Below are 18,290 nucleotides of genomic sequence, written 5' to 3'. Positions count from 1 at the left end.
TCTGTGCTTCTATACGTTTCAAAATGATCACCACAGTACATCTAGTTACGATATGTCACTACACAAAGGTAGCGCATGTTTACTGGCTGTGTTCCACGCACTGTACATTTCATACCCATGACTCTTTATTTTGCAACTGGAAGTTTGTACCTCTTCATCCCCTTCACCTGTTTCTTTCCTCCCCTCGCCCCAGTTCCTTCTTGCAACCATCTGTAAGCATAATTTTTGCAGTTACCTTTTCTGGCATCCCCTGCCTGACAGGAGGCTTGGTTTTAAGTCTTTGAGTTACCCTGAGAAAGGAGGAAGGGGACTGCTGGCCTCTAGGGGAGTCCAAGACTCCTCTCCACCCCTGTCCTCCAAGTGGAAAGCTTTTGCAGTTCGGACTTCGGCCAGATTATTTCGTTTTTTTTTCTCTTCATTCATAGCTTTGAATGATTCCTCCCTGTCTCCCTTGAGGCTGGTGTGGTAGAGAGATCTGGAGCTGCTTCCTGCTGTGTGTGTGTGTGTATGGATATGTGTGAGTGTGTGTACATATGTGTATGCATGCGTGTGTGTGTGTATGCATGTGTATATGTGTATAAGTGTATGTGTGTGTGTTTGTGTGTATGAGTGTGTATGTATGCATGGGTGTGTGTTGTATGTGTGTTTGTATAGTGTGTGTATATGTGTATGTGTGTGAGTGTGTATATGTGTGTGCATATGAATGTGTGTAAGTGTGTATGCATATGTGTGTGTGTATATTTATGTGTATGTAAGCATGGGTGCATGTTGTATGTTTGTATAGTGTGTGTATGTATGTATTGTGTGAGTGTGTATATGTGTGAGTGTGCATGTATGTATATATGTATGCATGGTATACGTGTGTATGTGTGCATGCATCTGTATATGTGTATGCATGTGTGTGTGTGTTTGGTTTAGAAGAGATTTGTTCGAAGAAATAGACCCACGGACATAGAAAATAAACTGTGGTTGCCGAAGGGAAGTTGGGGGGAGGAATAGATTGGGAGTTTGGGACTGACAGACACACGTTACTATATGTGAAGTGGATAAGCAGCAAGGACCTACTGTACAGCACAGGGAAGTATAGTCAATTCCATTAATGGAAAAGAAATGGAAAAAAAAAGTATGTATGTATGTATGTGCACATATAACTGAATCGCTTTGCTGTACACCTGAAACGAACATTGTAAATCTACTGCACTTCAATAAAAAATAAGAATAATTTTCAAAAGGTGAAAAAGAGAAGAGTTTGGTTCTAGGTAGATCTTTGATAAACATCCTTTGCCCCTGGATTTGTCTTTCCTCGTCATTAGAGCGGTGAGAGCTGGTCTAGAGGTTAAGGGTGGCTACGAAACCTACGTACAGCAGGGGGCAGTAGAGTGTAGCGGTTACAAGTGTGGGCTTTGCAGTTGTGATTGGGTTTGACCCTGGCTTCAACCCGTGGTTCCCATGCGTTTGTGATCATACACCTCTCGCAATGAGAAAGTTTTCGAATACGCACCCTCAAACATATGTAGCATAACTGCTAAATTATATACACAATTCCTGTCCTAATATTACAGATGAATATACTATAAAACATAACAAAAGTGAAATTAAATATAGAGAAAATGGTGAGAATAACTTCTTTGGGGAGAGGTAGTTAGGTTTATTTATTTATTACAAGAGGTACGGGGGGTTGAAGTCTGGACATCGTGCATGTTAATTTAAGCAAGCACTCTACCACTGAGCTATACCCTCCACCCGAGAATACCTTTTAAGAATGTTTTTTTGAGATGTAGTTGACCATCAACTGCCCATATTAGAAAGTGCACAACTCTAAGTCTGGCCATATGTATACAGCCAAGAAACCATTGCACAATCAAGATAATGACAATCAAGATAATGACTAGAACCATGACACCCCAAAGTTTCCTAGGGTCCCTTTGTTTGTTTGTTTTTTTTAATTTAATTTAATTTGGAGGGGGGGTAGGTAATTCGGTTTATCTACTTATTTTTGGTGGAGGTATCGGGGATTGAACCCAGGACCTTATGCGTGCGAGGCGTGCGAGGCGTGCGCTCTACCACTGAGCTATACCCTCCCCCACCAGTGTCTCTTTGTAATGCTCCTTCCCACCCTTCCTGCTCCCCTATCCCTCCAGTCTGCTTTCTGTCCCTATACATTAGTTCGCAGTTTGTGGAGTTTAACATAAATGACATTATACATCTTTTGGAGGGAATCTGACTTCTTTCACTCAGTATAATTATGCTGAGTTTCAAGAGAATTACGGATGAAAGCATTAAGGATGAAATACACTTTTAAAATAAAATTTTGTTTGTTTCATGGTACAAAATATTTTGCCCTCAGGTTGTTTTCATGTTCTGGTTGCTAGATTTTTTTTCCCTTTTACAGTTGAATTTAAATTTTTTTCTCTTTTTTCAGTTTTATTAGGCAAAATTGATACCATTTGACTGCACATATATAATATATTGCATGTAAATACATATATACAGCATAATGCACTTATTTTTTAAAATTTACATGTATGTACTGTTCATTGTTTCTAAGAACTGTTTAGAGCTTTAGCTTTTTTAATTTATTTATTTTACAATATCATATTTTTTTAACTGAAATATAGTTGATGTACAATGTTATATGTTACATGTATACAATATAATGATTCACAATTTTTAAAGGTTATTCTCCAGTTATAGTTACTATAAAATATTGGCTATATTCCTCATGTTGTCCAATACATCCTTGTAGCTTATTTTATACCCGAGAGTTTGTACCTCTTAACCCTCCACCTCCATCGTGCCCCTCCCCCTTCCCTCTCCCCACTGGTCACCACTAGTTCCTTCTCTACATCTGTGAGTCTGTTTCTTTTCTGTTATATTCACTAGTCTGCTGTATTTTTTTAGATTCCACATGTAAGTGGTATCTTACAGTATTTGTCTTTCTCTGTCTGACTTATTTCTCGTAGCATAATGCCCTCCAAGTCCATCCATGCTGTGCACTGGAAACTAATACAACATTTTAAATCAACTCTACTTCAATTAAAAAGCAAACAAACAATCAATTTAAAATATGGGCAGAAGAACTGAACAGACATTTTTCCAAAAGAGGAAATGCAGATGGCCAACAGGAACATGAAAAGTTGCTCAACATCACTAATATCAGGGAAATGCAAATCAAAATTACAACATCATCTCACAGAAATTTTTTTTCTAATTTTAATTTTTGAATAGGGAATACGGTCTAACCAGATGAAAAGGTATAAAATGAAAAGTCCCCTTCAACTGCTAGCGCCCATCCACCTAAGCTGCACCGTGTCTTCTCACCTTCCAGGTCACCACTTTTATTAGTTTCTTAAGTATCTTCAAGATTTTCTTAAGCAAAGATAAGGGGGAGGGTAAATAAAGCTCAGCGGTAGTGTGTGGTTAGCACGCAGGAGGTCCTGGTTTCAATCCCCAGTACCTCCATCAAAAAGAAAAAGTATTCTGAAACATTATGCTGTACTCCAGAAACTGACACATTGTAACTGACTATACTTCAATAAAAAAAGATTTACTTAAGCAAATATGAATGTATATGTACATATATATATTTTTGTATTCTCTCATCTTTTTACAGAAAAGATAGCATGTTTATTTAGAGTGATACACCCTGTTCTGCAATTCGCTTTTTAAACTTGATCTATCTTGGCAATCTCTTCATACCAGTTTGTCAGAAGTTTTTTGTTTGTTTTTGTTTTGTTTTGTTTTGTTTTTACAGTTTCATTGTGTTTCATGGTCCTGTACTTTATTTAGCCTGATGACACTTGGGTGGTCTCCAGTTTTTTTTTTTTCCTGGAAAAAACAATGCTGCATGAAATAATCTTGTGTATATGCCATTTTACAAGTGTGCAAATGTATTCATAGGGTGAATTTTTAGATGTTGAATGCTGGCCCAGGAGTGTGTAAATGAATAACTTTGATTAACAGCGCTCACATGACCTTCACAGAAGTTACACCAATCAGCGCACCCACTTGTCTTGGATAAGAGTGTCTATTTCCCTATAGGCACACCAGTAATGTTTATCCAACTTTTGGATTTTTTTTCCAGTATCAAAAATGAAAAATGATATCTCAGGGCAGTTTTAATTTGCACTTGTCTTCATGAGACTACAGTTGAATTGGATGCTTGGTTTTTTAAATATCTTGCTAATTGTGATGGTTTCGTAACATTATTACCTAACATCTCAAGGCATGAAATGTACCAAGTGCTTAGCTTATGTGGTTTTCTTGAGTTTCCCATAAGAATAAAGATGCTTGTTAAGTGTTTAGATTCTGATTCACTGGAGTTGCATCAAATGCGTGTTTATTTGACTTATTTGAATCCAATTATGCAGAAAAGAGGAAAAATAATAGTTTAAGTGGTGTTGTCATGAGCTGAGGAAGAGCATTCATCAGAGAGTGCACAGCGCTCTGATTATCTCATCATAAGACATGTATCATTCAATTAGATGTATGGGTTATGGTACAAGGTGGTAGATAAACACAAACCCACATACTGAGTTTCATGGTAGTTTGCAATTTTGCCTGCACTTGCCTTTTAAATTACATGTGGATTTTGGAACTGAATTTCCTGCCTAAGGGCAGTCTCTTGTGTTGGATTGAGAGAGTCTGTTTCCCTGAATTCTTAGCATGGAAGAATTACATGGTAAGATGAGATAGTATATGAAATTCTTTGCCTCATGCCTTCTGATGATGAGGGAGGAATTACTAGTGTATTTGTGTGAGGCTAACTGGCAGTGTGTATGCGGCGTGACCTCTTGTGGTTTAGGGAGAGCAAAGGTCAACATGGAAACGCTTTCGTGGTGCGTGTTGCACCTGTAATTCTTTTTTTGTCATTGCCTTCACAGTCCCTGCAAAAAATGTGGACCTAGGGAGTCATATTTGCCTTAAAGTGACCAAGACTCTTTGGCCACAGCTGAGTGGACCAGGCATGGATACCTGACCCCAACTAAGCCTTAAAATCTGAATTAGTGAAAGGAAAATTTGGGGCCATTGGAGCTCCGATCTACTGAAGGATTTGGGCCAGAGCTGATGCCATGCAACCCAAAGTCAAGGACAAGTCTAAATTATGGAAGAGACAGAAAATCGGAGCCTTTCAGAGGATGCTGACCTGCAGAGGGAAGGGAGGATGCCCAGAAGGGGAAAAGCAGAGATGGGAGATGATTTGCCCCCAGAGAGAGAGGGCCAGGTTACTGGGGTGCTGACTCCTGCTCTAGGTTTCCATGGGATTCCTTGGATCCTGACACTAAGACTCCTTTTCTCTAATTATTTAATTTGCTTTCAACAAGTCTTGAGCATTTGCATTATAAATGTATAGAATGCTTAGGCAATGCTGCTGGTAGTGTAAAATTATATCCAAGATTTTGGAAAAGAGTTTGGTTTTAACCCCTCAGGTTGAATATTCACAAATTCAACTTCACCAAGAAAAACTTCTTCATCAGGAAGAACTCCTGCCTGTGCACAACTGGGCATGTGGACAAGGATGTTTGTACCAGCATTGCTCAGAAGAATTAAAATCTGGATGTTCATCAATGGGAGAGTGGATGAACAACCTGCAGGATAGACACACCGTGAATATTAGCAGCCAAAACAATGAATTACAGGGACTGCATCAATATGGCTGAATATAAGCCATATAATATTAAATGAAAAAAGCATGCAGCCAGGACCTGTGTCTGTTATATTCCCAGCTCAACCCCCCTCATCCAGCACATGCCTGCTCAATAAATATTTCTCAAATGAATAAATAGGAGGAGTCATTTCCTGGGGAGAACTGTCAGTTTAAGTCCACCAGAGGATGGGGACATATTTGCTGCTACTTGTCTCCCAGCCTCTCATTCCTCACTTTTCCCACTCATTTTGTCCTTCACTTCTGCTCTCTCTCTTTCCTGTATCTTTTCTTCTTTGGGGGCAGGAGATGACCCAGTCCCAATTTTTAGTTTTGCTGTCACTTCTCACTGGTTCTGGGTCCTCTGATGCAGCTTGATTGGCCTGAGGTTGGGGACCAGGCATCTCGCATTAAAAAAAAAAAAAGCCAGGTGGTTCTAATGTGTGGCCAGGAGGGCACATTTCCTTTGCTGGTGTTTTTGTTTAGGACGAGCAAGTGATGTCATCTCAGCCAGTGAGCTGTGTGGGGAGGTCTGCTGGGGGAGGCTCCTGGAACAGATTCCTTTCTCTCAGGAGGAACCTCGATGTATACACACATCCTTTTTTGTGTGTGCATTATCATCTCTGGAAGAGTCCCAGGAAAGAGTAATGCTGCAGCATTACCATTAGGAATGAGGACTGGGGGATGTGAGCCATCAGGAGAAGACTCACTGTTGTCCAGGAATGCCAGTGACCAAGCCTTGGGTGCTGTCCCAGATGTGTCCTTGGGGTGCCTGAAGGATGCGGGGTTCAATGGAGAGATGGAGAGAATGGCCTCAGTCTTAATTAACTCTTTAATTGAAGTACAGTCATTTTATAATGTTGTGTTAATTTCTGGTGTACAGCATAGTGATTCAGTTATGCATATATATATATATATGTATATATATATATATATTCCTTTTCATTATAGGCTATTATAAGATATTGAATATAGTTCCCTCTGCTGTACAGTAGGACCTTGTTGTTTATCTATTTTTAAAAATTTTTATTTATTCCTTAATTACTCTTTTTTGGGGGGAGGTAAGTAAGTTTCTATTTATTTTATTTATTTATTTTAATGGAGGTACTGGGCATTGAATCCAGGACCTTGTGCATGTTAAGCACATGCTGTACCACTGAGCTATGCCTTTTCCCTGTATTGTTGATCTATTTTATATATAGTAGTTACTACCAACAAATTCCAAGCTCCCAATTTATCCCTCCCCACCCTCTTTCCCCACTGGTAACCAGAAGTTTGTTTTCTGTCTGTGAGTCTGTATCTATTTTATAAATAATTTCATTTGTGTCCTTTTTTGAGATTCCACATATAAGTGATATCCTATGGTATTTTTCTTTCTATTTCTGGCTTACTTCATTTAGGATGACGATCTCCAGGTCCATCCATGCTGCTGCAAATGGCATTATTTTATTCTTTTTTATTGCCGAACAGTATTCCATTGTATAACTATACCATATCTTCTTTATCCAGTCATCTGTTGATGGACATTTAGGTTGTTTCCATGTCTTGGCTATTGCAAATAGTGCTGCTATGAATATTGGGGTGCATGTATCTTTTCAAATTAGAGTTCCCTCTGGATATATGACCAGGAGTGGAGTTGCTGGATCATAGGGTAAGTCTGTTTTCAATTTTTAAAGGAAACCACACCCTCTCCTTTGTCTTCCTCTTTCTCCTTATACCCGCTCCCTGTCCAGTCTCGCTTTTCTGTTCTAGAAGTTTCCGTGTGAGGCCAAGTTCCCTGGAAGCAGGACCACAGACACGGACTCTTGCTCAACTGATTTATTAGGGAAGCAGGATTGGGCAGAGAATCCAAACTTTGCAAGACAGCAGCTGAAGGAAGGCAGCTTCCTTCTGAGCCTTCAGAGAAGCTGTGGAGTACGGATTCACCGCAGAGCCAGTCCCACCTGGAGACAAAGGGACTGGCCAGCGTGCCCCTGGCTAAGCTCAGCTCCGGTTTGCATGTGTGTGTAACCTCTCAGAAGGGGTGGCTCCTTTCTGACCAAGGGCAGTTTTCCAGAAAAGGGGGCATCACTCTACCTGACAACCTCAGAATACACATTCTTCTCAAGTGCACATGGAACATTCTCCAGGATAAGTCGTATGTTAGTCCACAAAACAAGTCTCAGTAAATTAAAAAATATTGAAATCGTACAAAGTATCCCTTCTGACTACAGCGGAATGAAACTAGAAACCAGCAAGAGGAGGAAAACTGGAAAATTAGCAGATATGTAGAAACTGAACAACACCCTCAAACAATCGATAGGTCAAATAAATCACAGAGGAAACTAGGAAATGCTTTGAGATGAATGAAAATAAAAACACAAGATAGCAATTGCGTGACCTTTGTCCCAACTGCTCTCTTGAAATCCAAACTCTCATATCCAGTGAGCTATTTATAGTATCTTTATTAGGATGTGTGACAAGCAGCTTAAGGACTTTTAAATGTTCTCCCTTTGAAATGTTCCCCTTTGTCTCTATTTACCATGTCCGCTAACGGCACCTTCCAGTTTTTGGTACCAAAACCTTGGAATTATCCTTGACTCCTCTGTCTCTCACACCTTACATCCAATACATGAGCAAATCTTGTGGACTCTTCTTTCAAAATAGGACCCAGATTTGGCCCTTTCTCACCACTTTCACTTCTAACACCCTGATCCACCGTCATCTTTCACCTGCATTGCTGCAATAGTCTCCCAGCTTCCGCTTTGCCCCAGTTACGTCTACATAACAGCCAGAGCGATTCTTGTGATGTTATTAAAACAGAAACTGGGTTATCGCATTCTCCACCTTAAAAGCAGTACCATGATGTCCTATCACACTTCAACTAAAACTTGTGGCCTAAAAGGCTCTGCAAAACCCTGCAAGATATGAGTCTTGCCTCCTTGACGTTCATGACCTGTATCCTGGTCGTCTGGACCACATCAAAGACACAAATAGTCTCTTGTTTTAATGTGTACTTTTAAACTTTGTGAGATTGGGCATCTTTTTATGCTTTTTGCCATTTCTATTTCACATCTTATCTCATTTTTTTCTAATGAGAAAAGTGTAGGGTTTCTTTGGTTTTCCTTTTTGTTGTTATGTTTTCCTTTTGATTTTTAAGATATCTTTGTATTCTAAGGAAATTATCTTTTATCTTTATATAGACTGTGAATATTTTTCCTGTTTTTCTTTTTGGCTTTGAGAGCTGTATTAATATCTATATCTACATCTCTACAGAGATTCTAATTTTCACATAGTCAAACTTGCCAATTTTTTTTTTTTTTCCTCTGTGGCTTCTGTGCTTTGTTTCATGTTTAGAAAGACCTACTCCAGTTCAAGATTATAACAAAATCTAAGATTCCTTCTGTATTGTATTGTTTCATTTTGCATTTAAACCTTTATTTTATCTGGAGTTAATTTTCGTATAAGAAGGCAGGGGTACAGCTTAATTTTTCCCCCCAAAGACAGATGTTCCAAATGACATTTGTTGAGTAATCCACATTTCCCCCACTATTTGAAATGCGACTTTCATCACACGCCAAGTTCCCATATATATTTGGATCTATTTCTGAGTTTCTTGTCTGTTTCTTGTCTGTCTAGTCAGGACTATTACCATGCAGCTTATTGTAACTTTATAGTACATTTAAAAACCTGTTAGAACTAGTTTGCCCTCATTACTTTTTACTTTCCAGAGCTTTCCTGGATATTCTTGGGTTTTTGTTTTTCTTTTTTAAATGGCTTTATTGAGATATAACTCACATAGCATACAATTCACCATTTAAAGTGTACAATTCAGCAGATTTCGTGTATTCACAGATATGTGTAACCATCACCATGCTCAATTATAGAACGTTTTCATCACCTCAGAAATAAACCTTGTGCCCTTTATCTATAACTCCCCTGGCTCCTCTAGCTCTAAGCAACCACTAATTTACTTCCTGTCTCTATAGATTTTCCTATTCTTGACATTTCATGTTATAATGGAATCATGTTATATGTGGTCTTTTGTGACTGGTTTATTTTACTTTCAAGGTTCATCTGTGTTGTGGCCTGTATCAGCACTCCATTCCTTTTTGTGACTGAGTAGTATTCCACTGTATGGTTCTATCACATTTTGTTTATCCATTCATCTGTGGACATTTTGGATTGTTTCCACCTACTAGCTACTGTGAATAATGCTATGAACATTCATGCACAAGTTTTTGTTTGAACACCTGTTTTCAATTCTTTTGGATGTATACCTAGGAGTGGAATTGCTCATATGGTAATTCTGTTTAACTTACTGGGAAATCTCCAAACGGTTCCACAGCAGCTGCACCATTTTACATTTCTACCAGCAATGCATGAGGCTTCCAATTTCTCCACATCCTGGCCACGACTTGTTATTTTCCCCTTGTTTTGTTTTTGTTTTTTTAATTCTAGCCAGTCTAGTGGGTGTGAATTGAAATCTCATTGTGGTTTTATTTGTATTTCCCTGGTGACTAATGATGTTGAGCATATTTTTATGTTCTTTTTGGCCACTTGCATATCTTCTTTGGAGAAATGTCAATTTAAGATTTTTTTTTTTGCTCATTTAAAAATTGAGTTATTTGGCACCCCCAAATTTTAGCTGGGCACAGGGCACCCAGGACTAGAGAAGTGCCCAGCCTCCTCTGCAGCTAGGCTGGTTGTGGGACTAAGCTCTTTCTCCAGGATAGAATGGGAAGCAACTTAGTATGACTCCTAGGATATTTCCTAGGAGGGAGAGACAGGCCCTTTTTTTCTGCTTCTCCCTCTGTCCTGCTGCTGGGAACTGTGAGTTCTGAGGCTGGAGGTCCATCCTTACCCGTATCCATCCTGGATGAGGGCAACTTCCCTGGAATGACAGAGCATCAAAGGAGAGTAGTTCCCTAGCAGCCTTGCCAGACCAGCCCTGGATTGTCTGCCTCCAGACCCAAATGTGAGAGAGATGTAGATTTCTATTTGCCATTTGTTACAGCAGCTGAACCTTATCCTAACCAGGAAAGCAGTCTTGGAGAGGACTTCTCTTTTATTGAAGTATAGTTAGTTACAATGTGTCAATTTCTGGTGTACAGCATAATGTTTCAGTCATACATATACACACATGTATTCATTTTCATATTCTTTTTCATTATAGGTTACTACAAGATATTAAATATAGTTCCCTGTGCTACACAGAAGAAACTTTTAAAAAATCTATTTTATATATAGTAGTTAATATTTGCAAATCTCAAACTCTCAATTTATCCTTGCCCACCCCCTTTCCCCCCAGTAACCTTAAGTTTGTTTATTAGGTCTGTGAGTGTGTTTCTGTTTTGTAGATAAGTTCATTAGTATCTTCTTTTTTCTTTTTTAGATTCCACATATAAGTGATATCATATGATATTTTTCTTTCTCTTTCTGGCTTACTTCACTTAGAATGACAATCTCGAGATCCATCCATGTCGCTTCAAATGGCATTATTTATTCTTTTTTATGGGTGAGTAGTATTCCATTGTAGATATATACCACATCTTCTTTATCCAGTCCTCTGTGGATGGACATTTACATTGTTTCCATGTCTTGGTTGTTGTATATAGTGCTGCTATGAATATTGGGGTGCATGTTTGTTTTTTGAATTAAACTTCTTGGAGGGGACTTTTCTGTGTAGTTCCCTTGCGTCAGGCTGCTCCAAGACCCACAGCTGTCTGAAATTCTCAACTCTCCCTTGGTGACAATCAAGTTCAGCTGTAATCCACTCTCCAGGCACACCTCTGGAAGTCTAGTGCATGAAGATCATTGCTCCCAACTAAACAAGTCTGGAGCTAGTATCTTCCAGGGGCATCGTCTTGCTCTTTCCACCCACACTTGTGCACCCCAGCCCTACTCTTTCCCAAAGGTACAGCCTGTTTTGACATATGCTGTGCTGACTCTTTCCCTGCAAATATCTGTAGATTCTAATGAAATAACTCAGGAAACAGGCCACCTTGTGTGGAGTGTAACTTGATTATTGCTAGAAAGACGAGTTTGGAACTGACAAGCTCCCTGCTAAGCTGACAAACTGAAAAGCTTAATTTGAAAAACTAACCAAATTCCACTTGCAGGACAAAGGCAGTGGAACTTGGTCAAGACTTGGCCTGAGTTCTCAGATATTTGGACTTCTCAGATGTCTGGCCTTGTTCATATGTCTTATATGCCCTCAACCCTTAGGGAGCCTGCAATTTTATGGGGAAAAAAAGAACTCTAATATATATTAAGACATTAAACTCATTGCGAACATTGTAAAAAATTGGATTATTTGTCTTTGTTATTGAATTGTGCTATATTTTCCCTACTATTCTTGCATCTGCGTTTTCTCAGTTGAACCTCAGTATTGCTTCATCATGAAAGGCTAGCAACTTTTCTGTACCTTAAAAGCAACAAACAAATGTTCAGCCTGAATCCAATTCAACAGAGTCTGCAAGTGAAAGCATTTCCCCTTTAAATGCCCTGGAAAGATGTGCACGTATATATCGTGAAGTTGATTTAAAAGCCACTCGTGGGCATAAAGCAGGGATGGGTTCTAGCATAGCGTTTTCCTGTTGGCTTGTGATATTGCGTGCATGCAAGTTGTTAGTTACTCTCTGGCCTGATTCACTTGAGTATAGAGCTGACTCAGAGATGAACTCTTTCCAAGATCAGCATCCCACGTTGGCCCCGGGTGATTATTGCGACATCTCAAGGACTCTCATCCCCTCCTAGGTTCAGAACCTAACCCGAACTACACTCCCAGTGAGGCACTGGAGTGGCTGCTGGGCTCCATTAGGGAACAGCATGGTTTTCTGCGTGCTCTAGTCCTTGGGGGGCATATGAAAGGGAATCAAGCATTCTTTATGCCGGTTGTCTAATCCTTGGGGTATCTGAAAGTGAAGCAAGCACTTCTCAGATCAATATTTTCAAAGCTTGTCTGATGTGAGACTCTGCCTGGGGCTGGAGGATTGACTGTTTCTCCAGTTTCTCTTTCTCCAGGGTGAGCATAAACTTGAACCCTTGTAATGAATGGCTTGCATTTCTGCCCCTCACCCCCTGGGAAACTTGTGTCTATGTGTGACTATTATGGGGGGAGACGGGTTAATGAGAGATGCAAAACTTGCTTGTTCCTTTACAACTGAGTTTCTCAACATTTTTTCATTATCACCTCAACTTAAGGAGTGTTGTTAGACTTTTTTCCCCTAATCACTTTTCTCCCATGAAATTTTAATACCACAGATCTGCTATGTATCTATTTATGTGCTCTCTCTATATTTGTGCTTCATATATAAAAAGAGTAAGCTATTCTGTTCCCCTGGGGAGATGTGGCCCCCTTTGAGGATACATCCTTTAAAATAGTTCACGATTATTTTATGTGATGGCAGCCTCCTTCACAGAAAGTGGGAAGACGGTAGTCTAGCAAGTATGGGAGCTAATGCACTTCAAGTGCTCAGCAAAGTTCAGGGCCCATGGTGAGGGCTCAAAAAAATGAGACCCCTTATGGTTGTTCTCATTATTATTACATTAAGTTTGGTCACAGTGAGGTTTGTCACCCTCCCTCAGGCTGTGTGTGGATTCCCATGGTGCTTGAGGGCTGGTCAGAGGTCTAAGTCAGTCCCAGCCTGGAACTTCTACCAAAGCCGACAGAGTTTATAAGAGAGCAACTGAGCTGGGTGGGGACTGTGGCAAGTGGACCGACCAGGATGCCCCACTTAAACACGGCAGCTGTTCCCCAGCTGCAGCTCAGTGATGCAGGCAGGAGTGGTGGCCGAGTGGTGTCAGAACTTCTGATTACTCAGAAGCCAGGAATTTGGGATTTGGGGGCCAATCTCCTGATTTTGGAGCATTCACTCAATTAAACAACAGCTATTTGGACCAAACAAAAGAGATGAAATCAAGATCCGCTGACTTGTCCAGAGTCAGTAGCATAGCTGGGATTCCAACCCAAGTGCTCCAAACCCAGTGCTTCTTCCACGTAAAACAGCCCTCACTCGGCGCCTCACGACTCTGCCCACTCCAGCTGTTTTGGTGAGTCCCTCAGCGCCTCTACCTCCCCGTCCTCCTGCCTAGGGAGGGGGCTCCACGCTGGGCCATCAGGGATTAGGACGAATGCATTTGGCTCCCCTCCCCACCTGCCACCCCTTCCCAGAAGGGCTTGGATTCTGTCTCCAGATAAAGAAGGTCGGGACCTCCGAGCCTTGCTCAGCGGGACCCGGGAGGGTCAGGGGCTGGGAGGCTGGGCCCGGCCGGAGGAGGTGGGTCGGGTCCCGGGCGAGCGTGGGAACGCGGACCCGGCCCTGCGCAGCCCCTCCCGGCCCGGCCTCGGAGTCTCGGAATGAAACCGCCCGTTGTTCGCGCCCGCCCCGCTGACCCCGCCGCCCTGGGCACGGTTTTCTATTCGCCCGGGTCGCGGGTGGGAGGCGAGGAACGCCGGGGTTCACGAGCCTGGCTCCCCGCCAGGGCTGTGGCCTTCGGCCCCGGGGCCACGGGGCGGAGGCGCCCGGGAGGCGGACGAGGAGGACGCCGGCCGCGCCGCAGCTCCGCCATGGGCTCCCGCAGCTCCCACGCCGCCAGGATCCCCGACGTGGACAGCATCCGGCGGGAGACCGGCTGTGAGTGCGGCGCGCGGCGTCCGGGGACCCGGCGGGGCCACGGGGCGCGCCGGTGGGGGTCTCGGGGTCGGGAGGGTCTAGAAGCTTCGAGCATCCGGGGGCGCGGGCGGGCGCACTTTCATCCAGGGTCCCGGCTCCGGGCTTAGGGGCACCCAGGTGGCCTCGGGCTGGGATCGCGGCAGACGGCAGAGCCGCAGGCGGATGGGAGGGGTCCTTGGTCCCTCTGTCTCCTGGATCGCGCTGGTCTCATCCCGCCTGTCCCCATTCCGCCCGTTTGGCCCGGGGACCAGGGTGGAGCCCCAATTCCAGCCAGCCCTCCGCTCCCCCGCCCCACCTCCCGCGGCCGCCTTCTGGATGGAGGGCGCTCGGGGGTCCGGCCGCACCCCCAGCGTCCTCGGGGCGTCACCGTCCGCCTTCCCTCCGCAGTCTCGCAGGCCAGTCTGATCCGCCTCTACCACCGGTTTCAGGCGCTGGACAGGAATGAGAAGGGCTACCTGAGGTGAGCGGGGGCTGCCACCTTTGACCTCCCACCTGTCTCTCTGATCCCTTCCTCACCTTGACCACCTTCCGTCTTTGCCCCACCCCCTTTGAACTTCGACTTTACAGCCGCGTGGATCTGCAGCAGATTGGGGCGCTGGCAGTGAACCCCCTGGGAGACCGCATTATAGACAGTTTCTTCCCTGACGGGTGAGCATCGTCGGGGGTGGGGAGATGGGGGTGAAAGCTTGTTGAGGGGGAAGTTAGGGACGGAGGCAGAGGGAAGGCCGAGGTGACCACCTCTCCTCCATTGCTCGCCTCCATCCCCCACCCCACCCCCTTCCCCAGGAGTCTGCGAGTGGATTTCCCAGGCTTTGTCAGAGTCCTGGCTCATTTTCGACCTGTAGATGATGAGGACAACGGAAACCGGGACCCTAAGGAACCTGAACCCCTCAACAGCAGAATGAACAAACTTCGCTGTGAGTTTGTAGGACCCCCCTACCCAAGTGAGACCCCAGATTTACCACACCATTGAGAGGCCCCAGGCACCACCCACTCCCTTTGTGAGCCCACTGGTGACTCCCTCAGCCCCCATTCTTACAAGGTGAACGTTTGCAGGAAGAGAGCCAGGGAAGACCCACCTTCATCTTCCCCTCCACTCTCTTTCCAGTTGCATTTCAGCTCTACGACCTGGACCGAGATGGAAAGATCTCCAGGCATGAGATGCTCCAGGTTGGAAGAACATAGGGCAAGAGATGTGATCTGTGCGGGCTGGGGTGGTCGAATGGAATGGTTGTGAGGGATGGGAGGGACGGTTGGTGGGTGAGAGATGCAAATGACTGGGATATTGGGTGGGAAATGGGAATGGGTGGGGTTGGAATGTGGATTAATTGGGAGATGAGGAGGGGGACATTGGGTATGAGGTTGGAGATAGACTGTTTTGTTCTCCATTGGGGGTGATTTTACCCCTTGAATGACACTGGCAATATCTAGAGACATTTTTGGTTGTTACGATCGAAGAGGTGGCTGGTGCTACTAGCACCTGGTGGGCAGAGGTCAGGAACGCTGCTAAGACGTCTTATGATACACAGGACACCCCCATGACAAGGAGTTATCTGGTCCCAAATGTCGATAGTGGTGAGACTGAGAAACTCTGGGATAGATGTGATGAAGTGGTGGATGGACTGGGGAATAGTTGGAGGATGAGGTGGGGAATGGGGTGGAAAATAGATGGATGTTGGGTTCTCAGGCTGGGGATGAGTAAATGAGCTTGGGCAGATTGTTGAGACGCGTGTGGGCTAGTGAAGGACAAATGGGGGTTTGGATCCAGAAGCAATGGGGGGATTTATGGGGGGGATATGGTGGGAAGTGATTGGAATGGGGTGAAAAGGGAATGAGGAATGGATTATGACATTGGTAGTAACTTCTGCGGTGATGTGGCTAAGGTTCGGGAGATGGTGCTTGTAGTCCCTGTGCCTCCTTTTTAGGGCTGTCTCTGTCTCTTCCTCTACCTCCCAGGTACTCCGGCTGATGGTCGGGGTACAGGTAACCGAAGAGCAGCTGGAGAGCATCACCGACCGCACGGTGCAGGAAGCTGACGAAGATGGGGATGGGGCTGTGTCCTTCCTGGAGTTCACCAAGGTCAGGATGCCCTCAGGCCTGGGAAGCTGAGATTAGGAGTCCCTAGGACAGATGGACATGGGAGATGAAGTTGGAGGGAGAAGGGCAGGAAGAGAGCGGTTCCCAGGAAATGATGGGGCCTTGGGGTTGGGAGAGGAGGTTGGAAGCATAGAGGTTTGGAATTCAAGCCTCTTGACCATCACTCATCTTCCCCCAGTCCTTAGAGAAGATGAACATTGAGCAGAAAATGAGCATCCGGATTCTGAAGTGACCCCCTTTGTGCCTTTGGACCGCTCACACAGACGGGTTTTGCTTGGTATTCATCCTCACGGAGCACAGCCCCAGTAAACCATATTCCTCCTTCGACACTGAGCTCTATTTAGGGCCAAGAAGAGAAAGCTGCAGGGATGTGTACTAACTCATTTGATCTCAGATCTGTGAATCAGCTAGAAACCTTTTGGTTGCAAGTAACTGAAACCCCAAATCAAAGGGACTTCAGTTAAAAAGTGATTTTATGGGCTCATGTAATGAAAAGTCTAGAAGTATCTTCAGAAAACTGGAGAAGTCTGGAAGTGTCTCAGGCACAGCTGGATCCAAGGGTTCAAATGATGCCCTCAGGACTCAGTTATTCTCCGTCTCTCAGCTTGGCTCTCTTTTGTGTTGGTTTCATTCTCAGGAGGGCTCTTTCCTCATGGTGGAGGATGACTACCAGCTGCTCCAGGCTTCCATCCTACTAGCTTAGTAATCCAGCGGGAAGAGATTTTCTTTTCCAATAATTCTAAGCAAAGAGTGTCATCAGCGCATCTGGGGCCTTGTCCCTTCTCCAGGCCTATTTGGCCAGGACTGTGCCATGTGCTAGCTGCTAGGGCCAAGAAATAAGGTCTGAGGACTCAAAGTGGGGTAAGGGATGGCTGCTTAAAGGAAAATGAAGGGCTGTTATCAGAAGGGGGAGTGATGCCAGTCGGGTAAAACAAGAATATCCATTACTGTTAGGTTGACCAAACAGAGGGAGTCTTGAAGTCTGGCTTCTTAAATGGGTTTTCGCTGATCTTATGGGTGCTTGCCAGTATGATGGTGACGGGTTGTGGTGGGGAGAGGTGATGTAAAAGTAATAAACAAGACATACCTTCCTAGAGTGTGAAATAATGAAAAAGTTTGGAGAGTAATTTCATTTTTTTTTTCGTGGTAAGATGTTCAGACATTGACATATCACAGAGGAGAGTGGATAAGTCTCATAAAATTATGAGACTCTATGTCTGTAGCAAAGCACACTGGCTGTACGTATAGGACATGCTGTTGGTGCCCTGCCCAGATCCCTTCCCAGGTCTGTGCTGGAGTTGTCTTGTACCAACACGTGGGAGCCAATGGTGTTTCTATCTTCCTAGCTCTGCTTTCAGTGGTGTCAGATTGGTAGCTTGAAATTGCTGTGGTGGTTAGATTTACATGCCAGGCGCTGGCAAATGCAATAGTCCAGGATTTTTCTGCTTGGGAGAGAGCCTGTAGTTAAATATCTCTCAGTACGTCAGCTGCCTGGCATTCACCATTATGGTATAAGCCAATGACTTCCTTTCCAGCTTTATTGAAGTATAATTGGTATACAAAAAACTGCACATAATTAATGTATGCAATTTGATGAGTTTGGACACATGTGTACACTCATATTACCATTACCACAATCAAGGTAATAAACATATCCATCATCTCCAAAAATGTCCTTGTGTCCCTTTGTTTTTTAGTTTTTTTTAACGTGTGTAGTAAGAACACTTAACATGAGATCTACCTGCATAACACACTTTTAAGTGTACAATAGCTTATTGTTAACTGTAGGCACTATGTCTGCAGCAGATCTCTGGAACTTGCTCATCTTGTGTACCTGTAACATTATACTCATTGAATGACAGCTTCCCACATCCTCCTCTCTCCACCCCCTG

General features: G+C 43.7%; 1 protein-coding gene across 2 annotated transcripts; it reads left to right on the top strand.

Moving 5' to 3' along the window:
• Nucleotides 1–13,369: 13,369 nt before the first annotated feature.
• On the top strand, nt 13,370–18,069 carry CHP2 (calcineurin like EF-hand protein 2). Of its 2 annotated transcripts, XM_032460853.1 has the most exons (8): nt 13,370–13,678; nt 14,111–14,262; nt 14,689–14,761; nt 14,869–14,949; nt 15,088–15,218; nt 15,410–15,471; nt 16,258–16,380; nt 16,577–18,069. In XM_032460853.1, the coding sequence occupies exons 1-8, from the start codon at nt 13,539–13,541 to the stop codon at nt 16,628–16,630; spliced, it is 816 nt and encodes a 271-aa protein (XP_032316744.1). In that variant the 5' UTR covers nt 13,370–13,538; the 3' UTR covers nt 16,631–18,069. The 2 variants fall into 2 exon arrangements, with proteins under 2 accessions (XP_032316744.1, XP_032316745.1); XM_032460854.1 differs by lacking the exon at nt 13,370–13,678 and having other exon boundaries at nt 13,747–14,262.
• The last annotated feature ends 221 nt before the right edge of the window (nt 18,070–18,290 follow it).

This window comes from Camelus ferus, chromosome 18 (genome assembly GCF_009834535.1).
Source record: "Camelus ferus isolate YT-003-E chromosome 18, BCGSAC_Cfer_1.0, whole genome shotgun sequence".
NCBI classification, from domain to species: domain Eukaryota; kingdom Metazoa; phylum Chordata; class Mammalia; order Artiodactyla; family Camelidae; genus Camelus; species Camelus ferus.
This window is presented reverse-complemented; position numbering and strand designations above follow the sequence as displayed.

Excerpts from the sequence above, each read along its gene's own strand:
- CHP2 (XM_032460853.1), top strand. The coding sequence starts at position 13,539 with ATGAAATCAAGATCCGCTGACTTGTCCAGAGTCAGTAGCATAGCTGGG. Across the intron at positions 13,679-14,110 it reads TGCCCACTCCAGCTGTTTTG|GGCTGTGGCCTTCGGCCCCG; the intron begins GTGAGTCCCTCA and ends GCTCCCCGCCAG. Across the intron at positions 14,950-15,087 it reads GACAGTTTCTTCCCTGACGG|GAGTCTGCGAGTGGATTTCC; the intron begins GTGAGCATCGTC and ends CCCCTTCCCCAG.